Source organism: Biomphalaria glabrata, chromosome 1, assembly GCF_947242115.1.
Source record: "Biomphalaria glabrata chromosome 1, xgBioGlab47.1, whole genome shotgun sequence".
NCBI classification, from domain to species: domain Eukaryota; kingdom Metazoa; phylum Mollusca; class Gastropoda; family Planorbidae; genus Biomphalaria; species Biomphalaria glabrata.
This window is the reverse complement of record NC_074711.1, coordinates 74045152-74061531: the sequence shown is the minus strand read 5'-3', so window position 1 is coordinate 74061531 and position 16380 is coordinate 74045152. Positions and strand designations below refer to the sequence as shown.

At 37.9% G+C, this 16380-nt stretch overlaps 1 protein-coding gene across 6 annotated transcripts in view; it reads right to left on the bottom strand.

The window, feature by feature from the left end:
* LOC106067227 (putative amine oxidase [copper-containing]) overlaps window positions 1-16380 on the bottom strand; it is a 31880-nt gene that overhangs the window by 1779 nt on the left and 13721 nt on the right. For all 6 annotated transcript variants that reach the window (XM_056013883.1, XM_056013873.1, XM_056013859.1 and 3 more), the window contains exons 4-11: window positions 15876-16029; window positions 14669-14818; window positions 13977-14078; window positions 8861-9107; window positions 6250-6431; window positions 1832-1986; window positions 773-980; window positions 15-164 (exon numbers count right to left, since the gene is read on the bottom strand). In XM_056013883.1, coding sequence (XP_055869858.1) covers window positions 15-164; window positions 773-980; window positions 1832-1986; window positions 6250-6431; window positions 8861-9107; window positions 13977-14078; window positions 14669-14818; window positions 15876-16029 — 1348 coding nt within the window. The remainder of the gene's footprint in view (window positions 1-14; window positions 165-772; window positions 981-1831; window positions 1987-6249; window positions 6432-8860; window positions 9108-13976; window positions 14079-14668; window positions 14819-15875; window positions 16030-16380) is intronic.

Sequence of the window (16380 nt, the reverse complement as noted above, 5' to 3'; positions counted from 1 at the left end):
CGTTATGTACTCACGTGATCTCGAGATGTCACTGACGGACAGGTGGGGAAGTAGTTCATTGGCAGCAGGAAAAACGTCAGGTGGTTCCCCACGGTGGTGGTCAGTGGCAGGTCCTCGGCACGGGGGATGTGGTGCATGCCTGATGCGATCCAAAATACAAGGTCCTGTGTGAGGGAGATAATGCAACAGTTTTAACAAACTGTAAACGTCCGCGTATTTTTACTTCTCCTTCAAGTAGTTTAGTCACGTGAAAACTTACTGGCTGGCAACGCGAAATGAAAGTCAACTTGACTGAATTAAGACTTCTTTCCGCAAGATTTACATTTACAGATTACAAATGTTTAAGATATGCGAAAAAAAATCACCCTTCATCTAAAATAACTACCTGAAATACAAAGTAGTCGTCATTAGCAATCAGTGCACAATTTTGTGAAACATATACTCCCCCCCCCATCCATATTGTAGTGGTGTGCTGGTGCCTTTTCGGTCCGGGGGGGGGGGAGGGGGGGACAGATAAATCTCCATGATACAAGCCGCAATTTCGAGTTTATTGAACCGACCCTTTGAGGATTCATTCTGCACTGTGAGCAGACGTTTTGAGGGACCCGATAGCACTGCGGCACGGACAGTAGTTTTGGGCATCACTGACCAGTTGGACTTTCATTGAACAATGATCTTACCGGGTGGATGTAGACTTCCCCTCTCTCTCTCTTATCTTGTCTACTTGACAGACATACAAATAAACTTACAACTAAATCTTGGGTCATCGTACCTCATCGTCGATGTTTTCATCATCCTCGTAGAACTTGCTGAAGTCCGTCACAGGGTTCAAGCTGTCCCACATGGCGTAAGGCGAGCTAGACACTTGTTCGTCATCCTTATGCTTGGTTACCACGAGCTGGTGGCGGGCCCAGGGAATAGTTTTCTCGCTGTTAACCCCCTCGGGCAGTAGTTGCTTAGACATGCCGTGCAAAGCTAGTCTGTAGAGCCAAGAGATAACAATGGGATATAGTTCAGTGCAGTACTTTCATATTCGTCTTTCAACTTTTAGAAATCCTACTGCTAAAATATATCTTGATACATTTAAAAATCTTGCGAGTATCTGGCCTTTCAAATTTCACGTTAACTTTACATTTAAAAAAAAACAAAACGTCTTCCAGCAAAGGGATAACACTCCACATTTCCCCATGCATCATTCTAAGTAGTATCAATGATGTGAGACAGTAGTGAAATAAAAAAAAAAAAAAGGTTTGAGCGAGTGCTGGTGCAACGCTTCTCAGCCTTTACGTTGCAACCCTTGTGGAAACGATCGTTAGAGGAGACGAATACGCCAATAGGGAAGCAATACAGAATTCTCGTTGGGGTGCCCAAGGATCGTGTTGAATTGCACTGGCGGGGATGAAATAAAGCCCCAAAAGTCATATCACTCATGTGGTAGAAAGACAGAATACGGGGAAGTTTCCTCGGGGTGCTCGGCCTTTAGCCTCACATCTAAACCGAGCGTCTTGGAATAGGAGTCTTCAGTAATAGGGATGTAACAAATGTACATCTGATTGGATCATTTCCTCCCAGACAAAGCAGTAGTTCAGACAGCCCAATGGAGTGGAGTTTTCATGGGCCTAGTGCTCCAAGAGTCGTTAACTCAACCCCTACAAGAATAATTAAGAAGAAAGCTCAGGTTTGAAACTCATTGATGTTGCGATATTTTTTTTTTTATCGAGCGTTTCATGATAATTTTTTTTTTTTGGGGGGGGGGGAGTAAGGTGTAATTGTAGGATATAATTGATACGCACATTTGAGAATGCTATTAAACAAATGTTATTCAACTGACCTATAACCTTTGATCTCTTCAAATTTAGTTTTTTTGTTCTTGTTATGGACCACGTGATATTTAGGAGTATCAAAATTAAATTTGTACAGGGCTTCTTGTTCAGTGTTCTTCACATTGCGAACAAACTTGGTTTGATAATATTCTTTGTTTGGCACCTGAAGATGAGAAATAGACAAATAAAGTTCTGTACACAGTAAGCTACATGTAGCAAAATATGTAGGTCACAGCTGGGGCTGTGTATCTCCGGGAAATACTGTATTCCTCATTAGTCTTCGGACTTGAAGACAAGCCTTATTATTATTATTATAAAAGAGCGAGTATTCATTCTCTGGCGAAGCCAGTATCGAGTTTCGTTAAAGGGAAACAAAATTCATCGTAGTCCCTTTATCAGTTTCCACCGAGGAATTTTCTGGTGATGTGGCAGGTCTGCAGAAGTACCGCCCTCTGACAGGCAACGAGAATGTTCCTAGGAATGCCAAGGGCCTTGAAGGTATCTATGAGGTCAGTTGTTATTATTCCCTCGGTTGATATGACAATAGGGTATATTGTTATTTTAGATAATTTCCATAAACTCTTAATCTCCAAGCCAAGGTTCCCATATTTTCGTTGTTTTTCCAGCTCAGTTTTTTTTTAAATTATGAGATAGTGGTACGGCGATGTCAATAATTGTAGCGGCCTTTTCTTTTTTATCAATGAGCAGCAAATCAGGGCGATTAAAATCTACCGTTTTGTCAGTCAAAATAGGCCTATCTCAGTACAGTAGATGATCCGTAGACTCGAGAACCTCTTGTGGTGAGTATTTGTAATATGGAGGAGTATCCTTACCGATCAAATTGTGTGTCAAAGCCAAGTGCTGGTGTATTAGCTTTGCAACTTGGTTATGGCGACCTAGGTAGGCAGATTCCGATAGGGCTGAACATCCCGCCATTATGTGTTCAATTGACTCACCCACATTTCCACATTTTCGGCATTTGTCAACAATATTTAGTTTTAGGATATGTTTCTCGTAATTTTTTGTTCTAATTACTCTGTCCTGTATTGCTGTTACAAAGCCTTCAGTTTCAGGGTAAAGATGACCTGCTTTTAGCCATGCTAAGGAAGCAGCCTTGTCGATGTTGTCCCCATGTAATAAATCCGGGAATTTTCCGTGGAGTGTTTTTTCTTCCCATTGACGAATCTCATGCCCGACGTCGTCCAAACCGACATTAACATCAACATTGTTTAGGTTCAGAGGGGTTGCATCATAGTCATATTTGCGTAGGAAGGAAATTAGTTCATTGCTGGAGGCAAAAGAAAAATCTTACTCTGGAATAAATGTAACCTAACACAACTACACCAAGCTGCATTAAACTTTCAATAAACATTCTTATTAGAAAAAGACATTAACCAACCAGTCGATGACCTCTGGAATTTCATTTAAAACCATCTTAAAAGCATTATAGAAAATCATATACCAACTAAATACACGTCAAACAAAATAAATAAATGCTGGTTTAATAATAGACTAAAGAAGCTTTGTAAACAGAAGGAAAACCTATATAGAAAATTTAAAGAAACTAATGCAGAAAGAGTTTACAAAAAGTATATAAAAATTAAACACTTAACCCAAAAAGTAAGCAGACAGCTGCAGAGTGGATACATAAACAATGTAATATCTAAAGATAACAACAAAAACCTATGGTCATACATTAAGTCTAAGAAAATGGAAACAACAGGCATAGCGCCATTAAAAGATGAACATAACATAATACATAATGATAATGAAACTAAAGCAAACATCCTAAACAAATACTTTGCATCAGCATTCTCAGCCCCAGGAGACAAAGACATATTACTGAATTTGAACCAAGTAGACAACATAGAAGATATAGTAGTACAAGAAAATGGAATTCAAAAACTATTAGCCAACACCAAACCAAATAAAGCGTCTGGACCTGATGGTATTCCAGCTAGATTACTCAAAGAACTAAGCAATGAGCTAGCCCCAGTGTTCAAAATACTCTTTCAGGCTTCACTTAACCAGGACAGAGTACCAAAGGACTGGAAAGAAGCTAATGTCACCCCCTCACCTATTTAAAAAAGGAGAAAAATCTGACCCAGGAAACTACAGACCAGTATCACTAACCAGCATCACATGTAAAATCCTAGAACACATAATATGTAGCAACATTATAAACCACTTAGACAAACATAATGTCCTCACACCATACCAACATGGCTTTAGGAAATATAGATCATGTGAAACACAACTAATAGGACTATTGATGATTTTTCAAAAGGTTTAGATAATAGTGAACAAATAGATGCTATCTTACTAGATTTTTCTAAGGCTTTTGACAAAGTTCACCACCATAGTTTGCTTAAAAAATTAAAATATTTCGGCATTAATGGTCCACTGCATCAGTGGATTAAAGATTTTCTGATAGGGAGAGAACAAACTGTAATAATAAATGGCTCTAAATCAACACCGATAACAGCAAACTCAGGAGTACCTCAAGGAACAGTCTTGGGTCCACTACTATTTTTAATTTACATAAATGATTTACCAAATTGCATTACTTCAGGAACAAAAGTCAGATTATTTGCAGACGATTGCATAATATATAGAACAATAAAAACAACACAAGACACAGATATTTTACAAAGAGAATTAGATGAATTACAGAAATGGGAATCAAATTGGAGCATGTCTTTCCACCCAGAAAAATGTCAGTTGTTAAGAGTAACAAAAAAACTAAAACAAATTAATTCCACTTATCTTATTCATGGCAAACCAGTAACACAGACTAAAAACGCAAAATACCTAGGTGTTATAATAAATGAAAAACTGTCATGGAATCCACATATTGATGAAACTAGAAAAAAATCAAACAAAGCATTAGGATTTATTAAAAGAAATTTTTATAAATCAAATAAGAACATAAAACTAAAATGTTATTTAACCTTGGTTAGGCCAATAATAGAATATGCATCCTCCGTTTGGGACCCCTCAACTCAAGAAAACATTAAGAAACTAGAACAGACACAAAATAGAGCAGTGCGATTCATAACAAACGAATATTCACATTTGACTAGAGTAACACCTTTAGTAAAATCACTAAGTTTAGAAAGCCTTCAGGACAGAAGGCTCAAAAGTAAAGTAGCAATCATACATAAAACACTGAACCATAATCTTCAAATACAAAAACAAAATTTAATAAAATACTCTGAAAGACACAAAGATAAAGGCACCTTCCTCGTCCCATATGCTAGGACAAATTTGTACAAATACTCCTTCTTCCCTAGTGCTATTAGAGCATGGAATGGGTTGCCTGAGCTAGCCAGGAAAACCAGTGACTTGGCAGAATTTAAGTCATTGGTTAATATGCATGACTAAATGCATGACTCGTAGGACGTAATCATCTTCTTTTTTTGAAGTAACGTCTGTATTATATAAGATAATATAAGGCGTGCAGTTTTGATCGTATTTTGGAAACTTGCGTCTTACACAGTTTGAAGATGTTCTGCAATCCACGGCCTCCATCCTTCCGGGGCAGGTATAGCCTTATGGTGGAGGACTTGGGGTGTAAACATCGGAATTTGATTAATAATTTCCTCGTGAGTCTGTCAATGTCATGTAGGTCTGTATCTGTCCATTATTATTATTATTATTACGGGATGCTAAGTATTAGCCTATGCATGAATACACAGGCACGTATAACAAATCCTTTTTTTAAACTTTAAGTAGCAACTAGGACAGTCAAACATTGATAACAAAATGCTATAATCTCTAATGGTAATGTCTTGGATTCCGAAGATCAAGGATGAGTGCAGTGTTTCACATGACTAGCAAAACCTGTTGCGACCTACATATTTTCCCGCCTATCGTGCAGACAATCGTGCGTTGACCGCTGGCGGTCTATTCTTGTTTCTTGTTCATTTTGGAGCAGTTCAATGAACATTTGTCCTCAAAAAGCGTCTTTATGTGAGAAACGAGTCCTTTTAATCACAACAAATTTCCGTAAGGATCAATAAAGCAGTCTTAGTCTTAGTCTTAGTCTTATTTCTTAAAATGTTGTCAAAAAAAATTTATGCTACAATATTTAATAATAATATCCTTAAAAATGTAGCCTTCTAAGCCTTGTTATGTTTTTACAATTATTTCTTTCTTTTTTTTTATTGCATTTTTGTTGAGAATCCATCATTTTATTGATGATTACATGCATTTTAAGATCGAGTGGTTAAATGAACATTTCTTATTCCATATGCTAGGACAATTTCTACAAGTGTTCCTTTTTTCCTAGTGCCATTAGAGTCATTAGAGCATGGAACAAGTTGCCTGAATTAGTTGGGACTGAAGGAACACTTGGATACACGTAGACGTAGTATTCTAGTTTTGAAGGAACGTCTGTAATTTATAAGATAAGAAAACTACTCACCGACAAGAGCGTGACTTTCTCTGTCTCTATATCTAGTGTCTCGTACGTGTTTGAGGTCCCTGAGATGTCCAAATCTGCCTTGAAATGAAATATGTGATAGTGAATGGGAGCAATAAAGTTTTCTTCCGTTCGAAAGCCATACGGTCGTTCCTTATCAGTGAAGAATGAACCAGAGATATAACCTGTTAGTACAATAAAAAGAGATATAACCCGTTAGTACAATAAATAGAGATATAACCTGTTAGTATAATAGAGATATAACCTGCTAGTACAATAAATAGAGATATAACCTATTAGTACAATAAAAAGAGATATAACCCAATAGTACAATAAATAGAGATATAACCTGTTAGTACAATAAATAGAGATATAGCCTGTTAGTACAATAAATAGAGATATAACCTGTTAGTACAATAAATAGAGATATAACCTGTTAGTACAATAAATAGAGATATAACCTGTTAGTACAATAAATAGAGATATAACCTGTTAGTACAATAAATAGAGATATAACCTGTTAGTACAATAAATAGAGATATAACCTGTTAGTACAATAAATAGAGATATAGCCTGTTAGTACAATAAAAATAGATATAACCCGTTGGTACAATAAATAGAGATATAACCTGTTAGTATAATAGAGATATAACCTGCTAGTACAATAAATAAAGATATAACCCGTTAGTACAATAAAAAGAGATATAACCCGTTAGTACAATAACATAAAGGAAAGGTACGTTTTAAAAGATTTAACATTTTCTATGTCTTTTCATCTTGAAAATACGCCTACGTGCATAGCTTAAAGAAAACAACAGAGATCTTTATAACGAACAAGTAGAATTAAAGCTTTTGGGGTAAATAAAGAAAGAACTACAACTGTCATAATTAAAACCCAAATCTAAAAAAAAATCTAAAATCTATGAAGTGTGTAGTATTGAGATTTAAAATTCTACGGAGCAAGGAGTAATTTGTTTGTTTTTCTTTGGTCATGGTTTGCCTGCATTGAAGGAATCGCCCACTGTGTGGAATAGTTTGAACCAGGGATTCTTAGCTCATCGGTCAGGGCTTTGTCCTTTTGCCAGCTGTATCACATGAGATAATCAAATTGAACATTCTTCATGTCCACATATCTATTATTGTATTTTAAGTAGTAAAGTAAAATTTCATCTTGGGGCTATCAATCCTTTGTATGACAGTATGACAGACCGTAGACCGTAGATAAGCCTACATTTTACGACTTTAAATGATTGTGTTTACACTTTTAGTAAACCCTTTAAGTTATAAACACTTATGAATCTAGTCATGACTATACAGATACGTATCCAGTATGGGGGACGAACGTATGCCAAAAGCAGTCTTTTTTTCGGTGAGCTGAAAGGTAGTCGACATAACAGAGGTGCCCCAGGGAAACACTTGCTTGAAAAGACCAACTTAGCCGCCAACATGCTTTAACTGACATAGAAGAGAGCACCTGTCTGGGGGCGGCTTCAAGACGAGACAGCTGGAGCTCATTTACAAAGAGACACATTTGAGACCATAACAAAATCCGCTGCCGAGGCCAGACGTAGAGGGCGAAAAGAAAATCTTAATTGACCACCGGCGGAGAATGGCTATGCCTGCGCTAGATGTGGCAAAATATGTAGCTGGCAGCTGAGGCTGCGTAGCCAAGGAAAAATACTGCATTCCTCATTAATCTTCGGGCTTGAAGACACGCCTCAGTATTTTTATGAAGGAAGTAAAAGTAAATATTTCCTTGCATGAAACTTCAAAATCATTTGGGAAAAAAACTTGACATACATGTATGTAATTAATTTTTCATTATTAAAAATGTAAACCATATTCAAATATTCACTGCAATTTAAATGTATGCCAATATAATTCCTTGAAGAAGACTCTGTTTCAAGCTGTGGTAAGATTATCTCATCTTTTACCATAATAAATTCTTGTTTTTCATTTTTCGTTTTACAGTAAATGGGTTATTAAACAAAAATCTCGGTCTAAAAAGATTACTTTGATTAATTTTTTTTTTCGTACTGACTCGACAACTAGCCAAATCATCCAAGTTCCCCACACACTCAGATTGCCTTTCTAACCGATGCAAAAACAACCCTCCAAAGCTTGCAAAACTCTGATTCCTCATATATTAAAAACCTCAGAACAGCACTTACAAAGCTCAACAACGACAGCAAAAAAACTGAAATTCAATGGATACCAGCTCATATAGAACTAGAAGGAAATGAGAAGGATGACACACTCGCCAAGACATTGACCCGAAATCACTCCAATAGAAAGGAAACTATATGGAGAGTTCCCTGATTTGGAAACCACTGCGCATTTCATCTCATGTATTGATCTACTTATCTGAACACTCCAACATAACAATGAGAACGAAGAAGAAGAAGAAGACAACTAGCTTTTAAACAGAATTAAAATGCCATGAGGTAGAGCCTGGAGTTCAGTAGTTTACTCTTTATTTTAGGGACGTCTTTACCTGTACTCATGACTTAAGGGACATTCTTACCTGTACTTAAGATTTAAAAGACTTTCTTACATGTACTCATGACTTAAGGGACATTCTTACCTGTACTTAAGATTTAAAAGACTTTCTTACCTGTGCTCATGACCCGTGTCTCTATGACACCGTTCTGGTGAAAGATGAAGTCAAAGACGTAGTCATAGTTGACGATGGTTATTATGGACCGAAAAGTCAGGACCGAGTCCAGCATGCCTCCGTAGAAGCCTCCCTCGCTTGTGGAGTAGGATAAGTGACGCCTCAGTGGGTAGCCATTGTTGTTTTCAAACAGGCACATTGCCTTGCTCAGTTCTACAGGCTCGTCCACTGACTGACCAGCAAACGACTGAACAAAATTTACAATTAGCCTTGTTTACATTGGAACTTTTATTTTCATAAATGAACTTAGACTTTAACACACACACACACATATACTTCGAAGACAAGCAAATAGAGACATTACAAACTAGGAGAATTGTTTGGAAGACTTTTTATTGTCTTTATAAACATCAAAAGTAGAGATGGGAAACGAACCGAACCCGAACCGAACGAACCGAACTCGAACCTCACTTATGACCGAACCGAACCGAACCCGAACTTTGAAACTGCTTAGTACGAACCGAACCGAACGAACCCTCCTTTTCTTAACCGAACTAATTTTGAAATTTTTACATCCTTTTTTTATATTTTGGGTTTAAAAAAAATACTTAAATATTTTATTTAAATTCTAATGATTCCATTATACTTTAAAAACTTGGGAGGGGGGGGGTATTTTGAAAAACAAAAGCGGCGCGCTTTGATTCCCATGGGTTTTTCCGTACGTGCCGACTCTCCCCTAACCTTGAATGTTCGCGGGCTGTTTGCAATATGTGTTTTGAGTCGAATAGGCGCCCTCTAATTAGATCTAGAATAGATCTAGATTCAAGTTCCTAGTAAGTAGAAAGTCAACATTAAAATATTGTCAATTTTATTTGAGATGGCTGTTAGTTGAGAGTAGAATATTTTTTGCCGATTAGAGAGTGTAGATATAAATAAGTTCATTTGTGTTCTAGTTTAAAATAAATTTTAATTATCTTCTATTAAGTGAATTATTTTTACAAAATTGTGAAGTATTCCATATTGGAATATTATTAGTGGCGTAGCAAGGGTGGGGGAGGAGGATGAGAAATGTAAAATCCCCCCGGGCTCCCACTTGAGGGGGCCCCCAAATTAGTGTTTTTTACAATAAATATTCAATATTACGCAAAATGCAGGGGCCCCCAAAGAGGTCCAGTCCCTCCCGGGCCCCCAAATGATGAAAAATTCCTATCTACGCCCCTGAATATTTTTACTATTATTCTGTTTTGCATTATTGATCTTCAGTATTTTTAATGCAGCGTTTCTCAAACTTTGGGTCCTCTCCCGTGGGTGGGGATGGTTAGTACTTTGAATTGGGGGATGGGGAGACGCAACTTTTTCACAAAAAGGGGTGTCATAGAATGTGTGTATGTGTTTTCTGGTGGCGGTAAGAAGAGGTTAAGCGATTGATTGGTGCTTATGCATTATATATATGGCTCCTTTTGTCTCGAAAGGCAATGGATGCGCCCAAGTGAGTCACTGGTTTTGGCTTAATCTTGAGACGGGGCAGAATCTGGTGTGGCTAATCAAGCCAATTCTAGAACGGCAGACTTTGCCACAATTCGTACATGTGTATGCCTCTGATTTAGGGCTAGCAGACAGGGCAGCTTTCTTTTTTTCCCTCTTGATTAAAGCCGCTTCAATTCTTTTGTTCTCAGCAAGGGTTGTCCCAGCACGCACAGTCTGTCTCCATGCACTCCGGTCTTTGGCTATGTTTTCCCACATACTTTCACTGATGCCTGAGGCTCTCATGTCTCGCTTGCAGACATCTCTATATGTTAGTCTTGGGCGGCCCTTGGGTCTGACTCCTTCCACAAGCTCAGCATATAAGATATCTTTCGGGATTCTACCATCTGGCATGCGGGTGACATGTCCGAGCCAGCGTAATCTTCTTTGTGTCAGGAGAGCATACATGCTGTTCATATTGGCCAATCTCAAAACTTCCTGATTGGAGACATGGTCCCTCCAAGAGATGCCCATTATGCGTCTCAGGCAGCGCAAGTGGAAACTATTCAATCTGTGCTCTTGGTACATGTATGTTGACCAGCTTTCACTGCCATAAAGGAGAGTGCTCACAACACAGGCGTTGTAGACTAGGATTTTGGTCGCTGTGGTCAATTTACCATTTTCCCAGACGCGCTTGGAGAGTTTTGCCAATGCTGTGGTAGCTTTTCCTATCCTTTTTGTCAGCTCGATGTCTAAGTCTAGGTTACTGACAATTGTTGAACCCAAGTAGGTAAATTCCTGCACCACTGAAAGGGTGTGGTTCCCAATTTGTATTATAGGTATTTCTGCGACGTCTTGTGCCAGGATTTCGGTCTTGGAGAGACTTATAGTAAGGCTAAACTCTTGACAAGCAGCTGCTAAGGCGTTCACTAGCTTCTGTAGACCTCCTTGTGAGTGAGATACGAGTGCCGCGTCATCTGCAAACAGCAGCTCCCTTATCAAGATACGACGCCTTTTCGTTTTGGCTTTAAGACGTGCCAGGTTAAAGAGCCTTCCATCGGATCTGCTATGGATGTATATTCCGTCTTCCAGGGATTTAAAAGCACTGGATAGTACGACTGAGAAGAAGATGCCAAATAGTGTAGGGGCCAGTACACATCATTGTTTTACACCGCTCTTAATGGAGAATGGCCTGGAGGAAGAACTTTCAAACTGAATGGTGCCCTGCATATTTTCGTGAAAAGCTGACACTAGTTTTCTTAACTTATTTGGGCAGCCGATTCTCTCTAGTACAGCAAACAGACCGCTTCTGCTAACAAGGTCAAAGGCCTTGGTCAAATCAATAAAAGCTATGAAGAGGGGCTGCTTTTGTTCTCTGCTCTTCTCCTGTAGCTGCCGCAGAGAGAAAATCATATCTGTTGTAGATCTACCTGCCCTAAAGCCACACTGCGACTCTGGATAAACACGATCTGCCAGGATCTGTAATCGCTTTAGTAATACTCTAGCAAAAGCCTTTCCGACTATGCTAAGCAGTGAGATGCCTCTGTAATTGTTACAATCAGAGCGGTCGCCTTTATTTTTATAAATTGTAACAATGTTGGAGTCTTTCAATTCCTGGGGGACCATTCCTTGTTCCCAGCACAAGCTTAGCAGTTCATGGAGTGGCTTGATTAGGGCATGTTTTCCAGCCTGAATTACTTCAGCAGGAATGCCATCTCCTCCGGGTGTTTTCCCATGTGCAAGCATGTCAATGGCAATGCTCAGCTCCTTTACTGAGGGCGTTTAAAACGACAAGTAGGCTGGAAACTTGCACCAAGCTTATGCATTAAGGATGATGAAATTAGCGTAATGCAAATGTGAAACGGCAGACAATCTTAAGACATGAAAGAGTAAAGACGTTGTTTTGTGGTGACCTAGATTTGTTTAGATATCAGTATATTTCATTTATATTACATCTCTATCTCAAGTTAAATATGTGAATATTGTAATAACAGTTAGGCTATATAGAGTTGTTCACATAAGAACTTTATTTTAAAGTTTATTAAGTTTATATATTATTATAAGGCTTGTCTTCGAGTCCGAAGATTAGTGAGGAATGCAGTTTTTCCCATGGCTGCGCAGGCCCAGCTGTGAAATACATATTTTGCCACATCCAGGGCAAGCATAACCACTGTTCGCAGGTGGTCGATTTAGTTTTTCTTTTCGCGTCTGCGTTTGTCCTCGGCAGCGGATTTTCTTTTGGACTCAAATGTGTATCCCGCGGCCTTCGGGAGTGAACTCCAACTGACTCGTTATGAGGCCGCATGCATCCAGGTGCTCTCTTCTATGTCAGCTAAGAAAAGTTGACGCCTAAGCTGGTCTTTGAAGCGTTTCCGTGGGGAGCCTCTGTAACGTCGACCACCTTTTAGCTCACAAAAAAAAAAGACTGCCTTTGGCATACGTTCGTCTCCCATACGGGATACGTGCCCTGCCCAGCGTAACTGTCGGACCATAAGAAGTCCATCTATACTATCCTTACCGGTAAAAATATAAAACGCCTATATTGGTTCAATTGTACTAGCTGTTTGTAAGCGACAAACCAACGACCAACTAACAAAGAGAGGGGGCATCGAAAAAAAAGTTTTATTTTTAGTGTAACTTATCTGAATATTAGTATAATTACATGTTTAAAAATTAAAATATATTAAGTGGAGATGTCATTTTATCTTCTAATAAGACCTTGTCAACTCAAGACTGCTTTTTGCGAGGCGCGTATGCACAATATGGGTCAAAACGTTTTGAAGAAAACATTTTAAAACATCTCCGCTAGTGTGATTCTTCTGCATTTTTTTGTTGTCTCAGAATAGTCGAATTTCTTCCGTATATTGCAATTTATAATTGTGACGACTTATGTGTGAAAAAAAATTCCTCGATAGAGACGAAGAATATTTCTTTAAAAAGATCACGCCCATCATAGAAGTACGTGCGCAATATGTAGGCCTACCTAGAATGTCCCTTGCATAATTCTATTGGCCAGGTCTGCCTCTTTATTATTAGATTTAATATGGCCCTCGACTTTTTTTTTTATTATGATGAATAGTGCGTTCTGAAAGAAAGCACATCGATATTAGCCTTTTTAAAAATTCGCTTAGCGCCGAGTCACGCCCTGAATTAAACCACTTGCCGACTTGAGCGAAAACCTACCGCATCTTTATTTCTATCTCCATTAAGAAATTTTTACAACGCTTTAAATGTATGTAGGCAACATTATTTTGGCAAAAGTATTGCCCATAGGCCTATTATATATTGCAAAGTATTTGTTTTATGTAAAAATTCAAATAAAAAAGTTTTAACTAATAAATTGCATTAAACCTTATAACTTAATTTTGCTATTACATAATTTCATAACATCGAACCAAGCCGAACCCGAACTTTAGACCTGACCGAACCAAACCGAACCCGAACTATACCCGCCATCGAACCGAACCGAACTCGAACTTAAATCTGACCGAACCGAACCGAACCCGAACTTTAAAAGTTGGGTTCGATTCCCATCTCTAATCAAAAGTCATGCAGATGAACCGCTCTTATCTGCCGCTAGGGGGCGGGGCAACGACTAACGATTCAAAACATATAGACCTAGATTAATGTGAAACATTCAAACCATTTTTACCTGGTTGATAAAAGTAGCACTCTCTGGGCAGTCGGCTCCCGGGACCATTGATTTAGAGTGGGATCCGATCAATGCTCCAGAGTCTACAAAATCTGTGATCCTCTAAATAGAAACAAGCAAAATATAGAAAATCTTTTTAAAAACAAAGCTTATATAAGAAGAAGAACTCCGCACTTACAACTATATTTCTTAGTAATATAGAAGTTATTTCCGTTATGCGATATCAAACAAAATAGTTAATTAGCAATATTTTTGTTCGGGGGGGGGGGGGAAGAAATAAGTGAACAATTATATAAGGGGACCAAACTCTATACATTTAGCTATATCTGTGAATACTGAAGGATTATTTTCCCTTGAAGTTAGGGTCTATCAAACAAAATAATTAACTATCCGGCATTTAATGGACTTATTGTTGTTTTTTTTAAACTATTGATTCATGTTTTTTTATGTCGAAGAATATTTGGGCAAAGTTTCAACTTAAACGTATACAAACTTTTTAACAGATGGATAGAGTAAATACAAAATAATGCATACATTACCTGAATTCATGGGATAATTTTTTTCAAATATGTAATTAGATACATATTCGGTGTCGTAACGATACCACTACCACTAATGATAATGATACTTATTATGCCTGGAGGTTGAAATAATAGAACTATAGATAAACGTATTTGATAGACATTCATTACTTGTATCTCATTGTCAGCGGAATAGAAGACAGCTATTTCAGCTAAACTCAACTCATACGCGATTCTCTCCCCGTTGTAGCGAATGTCCCACAAACTTGGTCCAGTCAAGACGGACATTCGGTAGTGGAAGCTCCAGCCCAGGTAATCTACCTGAAGATAGAAATAGAACTCTCTACATTTGTATAAAAAAAAAACAACTCTGCCAACTAAATCTAGATCTAATGCAAATGTTATTCAAAGTGTAACGTTAAGACATCATGCCTTGTCATTACTGCGTGTTTGTATACAGTTGATATCTCTTGATATAATATATGTATATCTTTTACCCCAGGACGAATGTCTCGATGCCAAGGCTACTAAGAATATTACATTATTAAAGTGGAGCATAAGTAAAGAGATGGTACTTTACAATTGCATCTCTAAGACAAGGGGGACTATGCATTCTAGACAATCAGATAATGGGGCCTGGGGTAGAAGGGAGCAACTATAATCACCCCTCTTCCCCACCAAAGACATGCAGACGTACTTCTGAGATTTTAAATTACTTTTAGATTGAGTAGTCTCCCTCATTTTTCTCCTATTTGAAAACATTTCAAAAGATCAACTGGGGCAAAAAATTAGGAAGCGTTTGTCCGAATCTCTCTATAAAAACTGTAGGGTGGGAGGGCTCCGTTTATTTTTTTTTAGAGTTTTCACATGATTGCTTTCTATATATGATAGATCCTAGTGTTTTGAAGCAACCGTATTTAATTTGTTGAGACCTGATATTTGTTTTTAATTCATTCATAATTTGTAAGCATATTTCATACTTGTCATCATTATTAAAATTCTTGTGTGTATGTGTGCGTGTGCGTGCATGTGTGTGTGAAAGCGAGTTGTCACCAAGCAAACACAAGTATGACAAAGTACACAGGCTCTCCGCCCCCCCCCCCCACACACACACACTCTTTTTTAACACTTTTTTTATTAAAGAAAAATAACACTTTTACTTTTACTTTGATATGAAAGTTGAATGGAGAGGACTAGTCAGGTACGATTCTATATTTTACACTTTCACCCCCTCCCCCATGACGTTTAGAAATAATTTCAGATTCCTTAAATGAATACAACTCTACACTAACTAGCCAATCAATTCAAATGAATATAAATCTTGGAAGCTGTAAGCGATTTTGGTGAAATCAATTTGGAGTAAATCTTAGCCTTATACTTTTCTGTCTTTCACTGTATATCTCTTTCCATCAGGTTCAACTAGTGTGGGAGGTCTCAAGGGCTCTTTGGGAAGTGGTTTGTCTTGGCGCTGGTTGAGGCTTGAGAAAGTGTCTCTTGTATTCTCTGGTCTTTTTAATTTCGACTTGTCGATTCTAGCAGTGAAACAAAATGAATGGAGTTAAAGGTATGGAGCTCAAGGAGTTAACAAAGTGAAAGGCATTCTTCTTCTTCTGACCATCAAACTCTGGTACGAGAACTAGTTGGAGAAGGTCGCAGCGCCTGTACATTTCGTATTTCATACCCCATCCATTTAGTTCTAATCGATATAAACATTGCCTTTGAAATTAGCCTACCTAATATTTGATGCATAAATAAAAGAAAGTATCATTGAGTTAATACATGATTTAAACTATTAAAAGTGCCTTAGTAATAATTTTGGGACTTATACAGAGCTATTAACAAACGTTTTGTAGGTTCAATTTGACAAGATAAAAGATAAAACA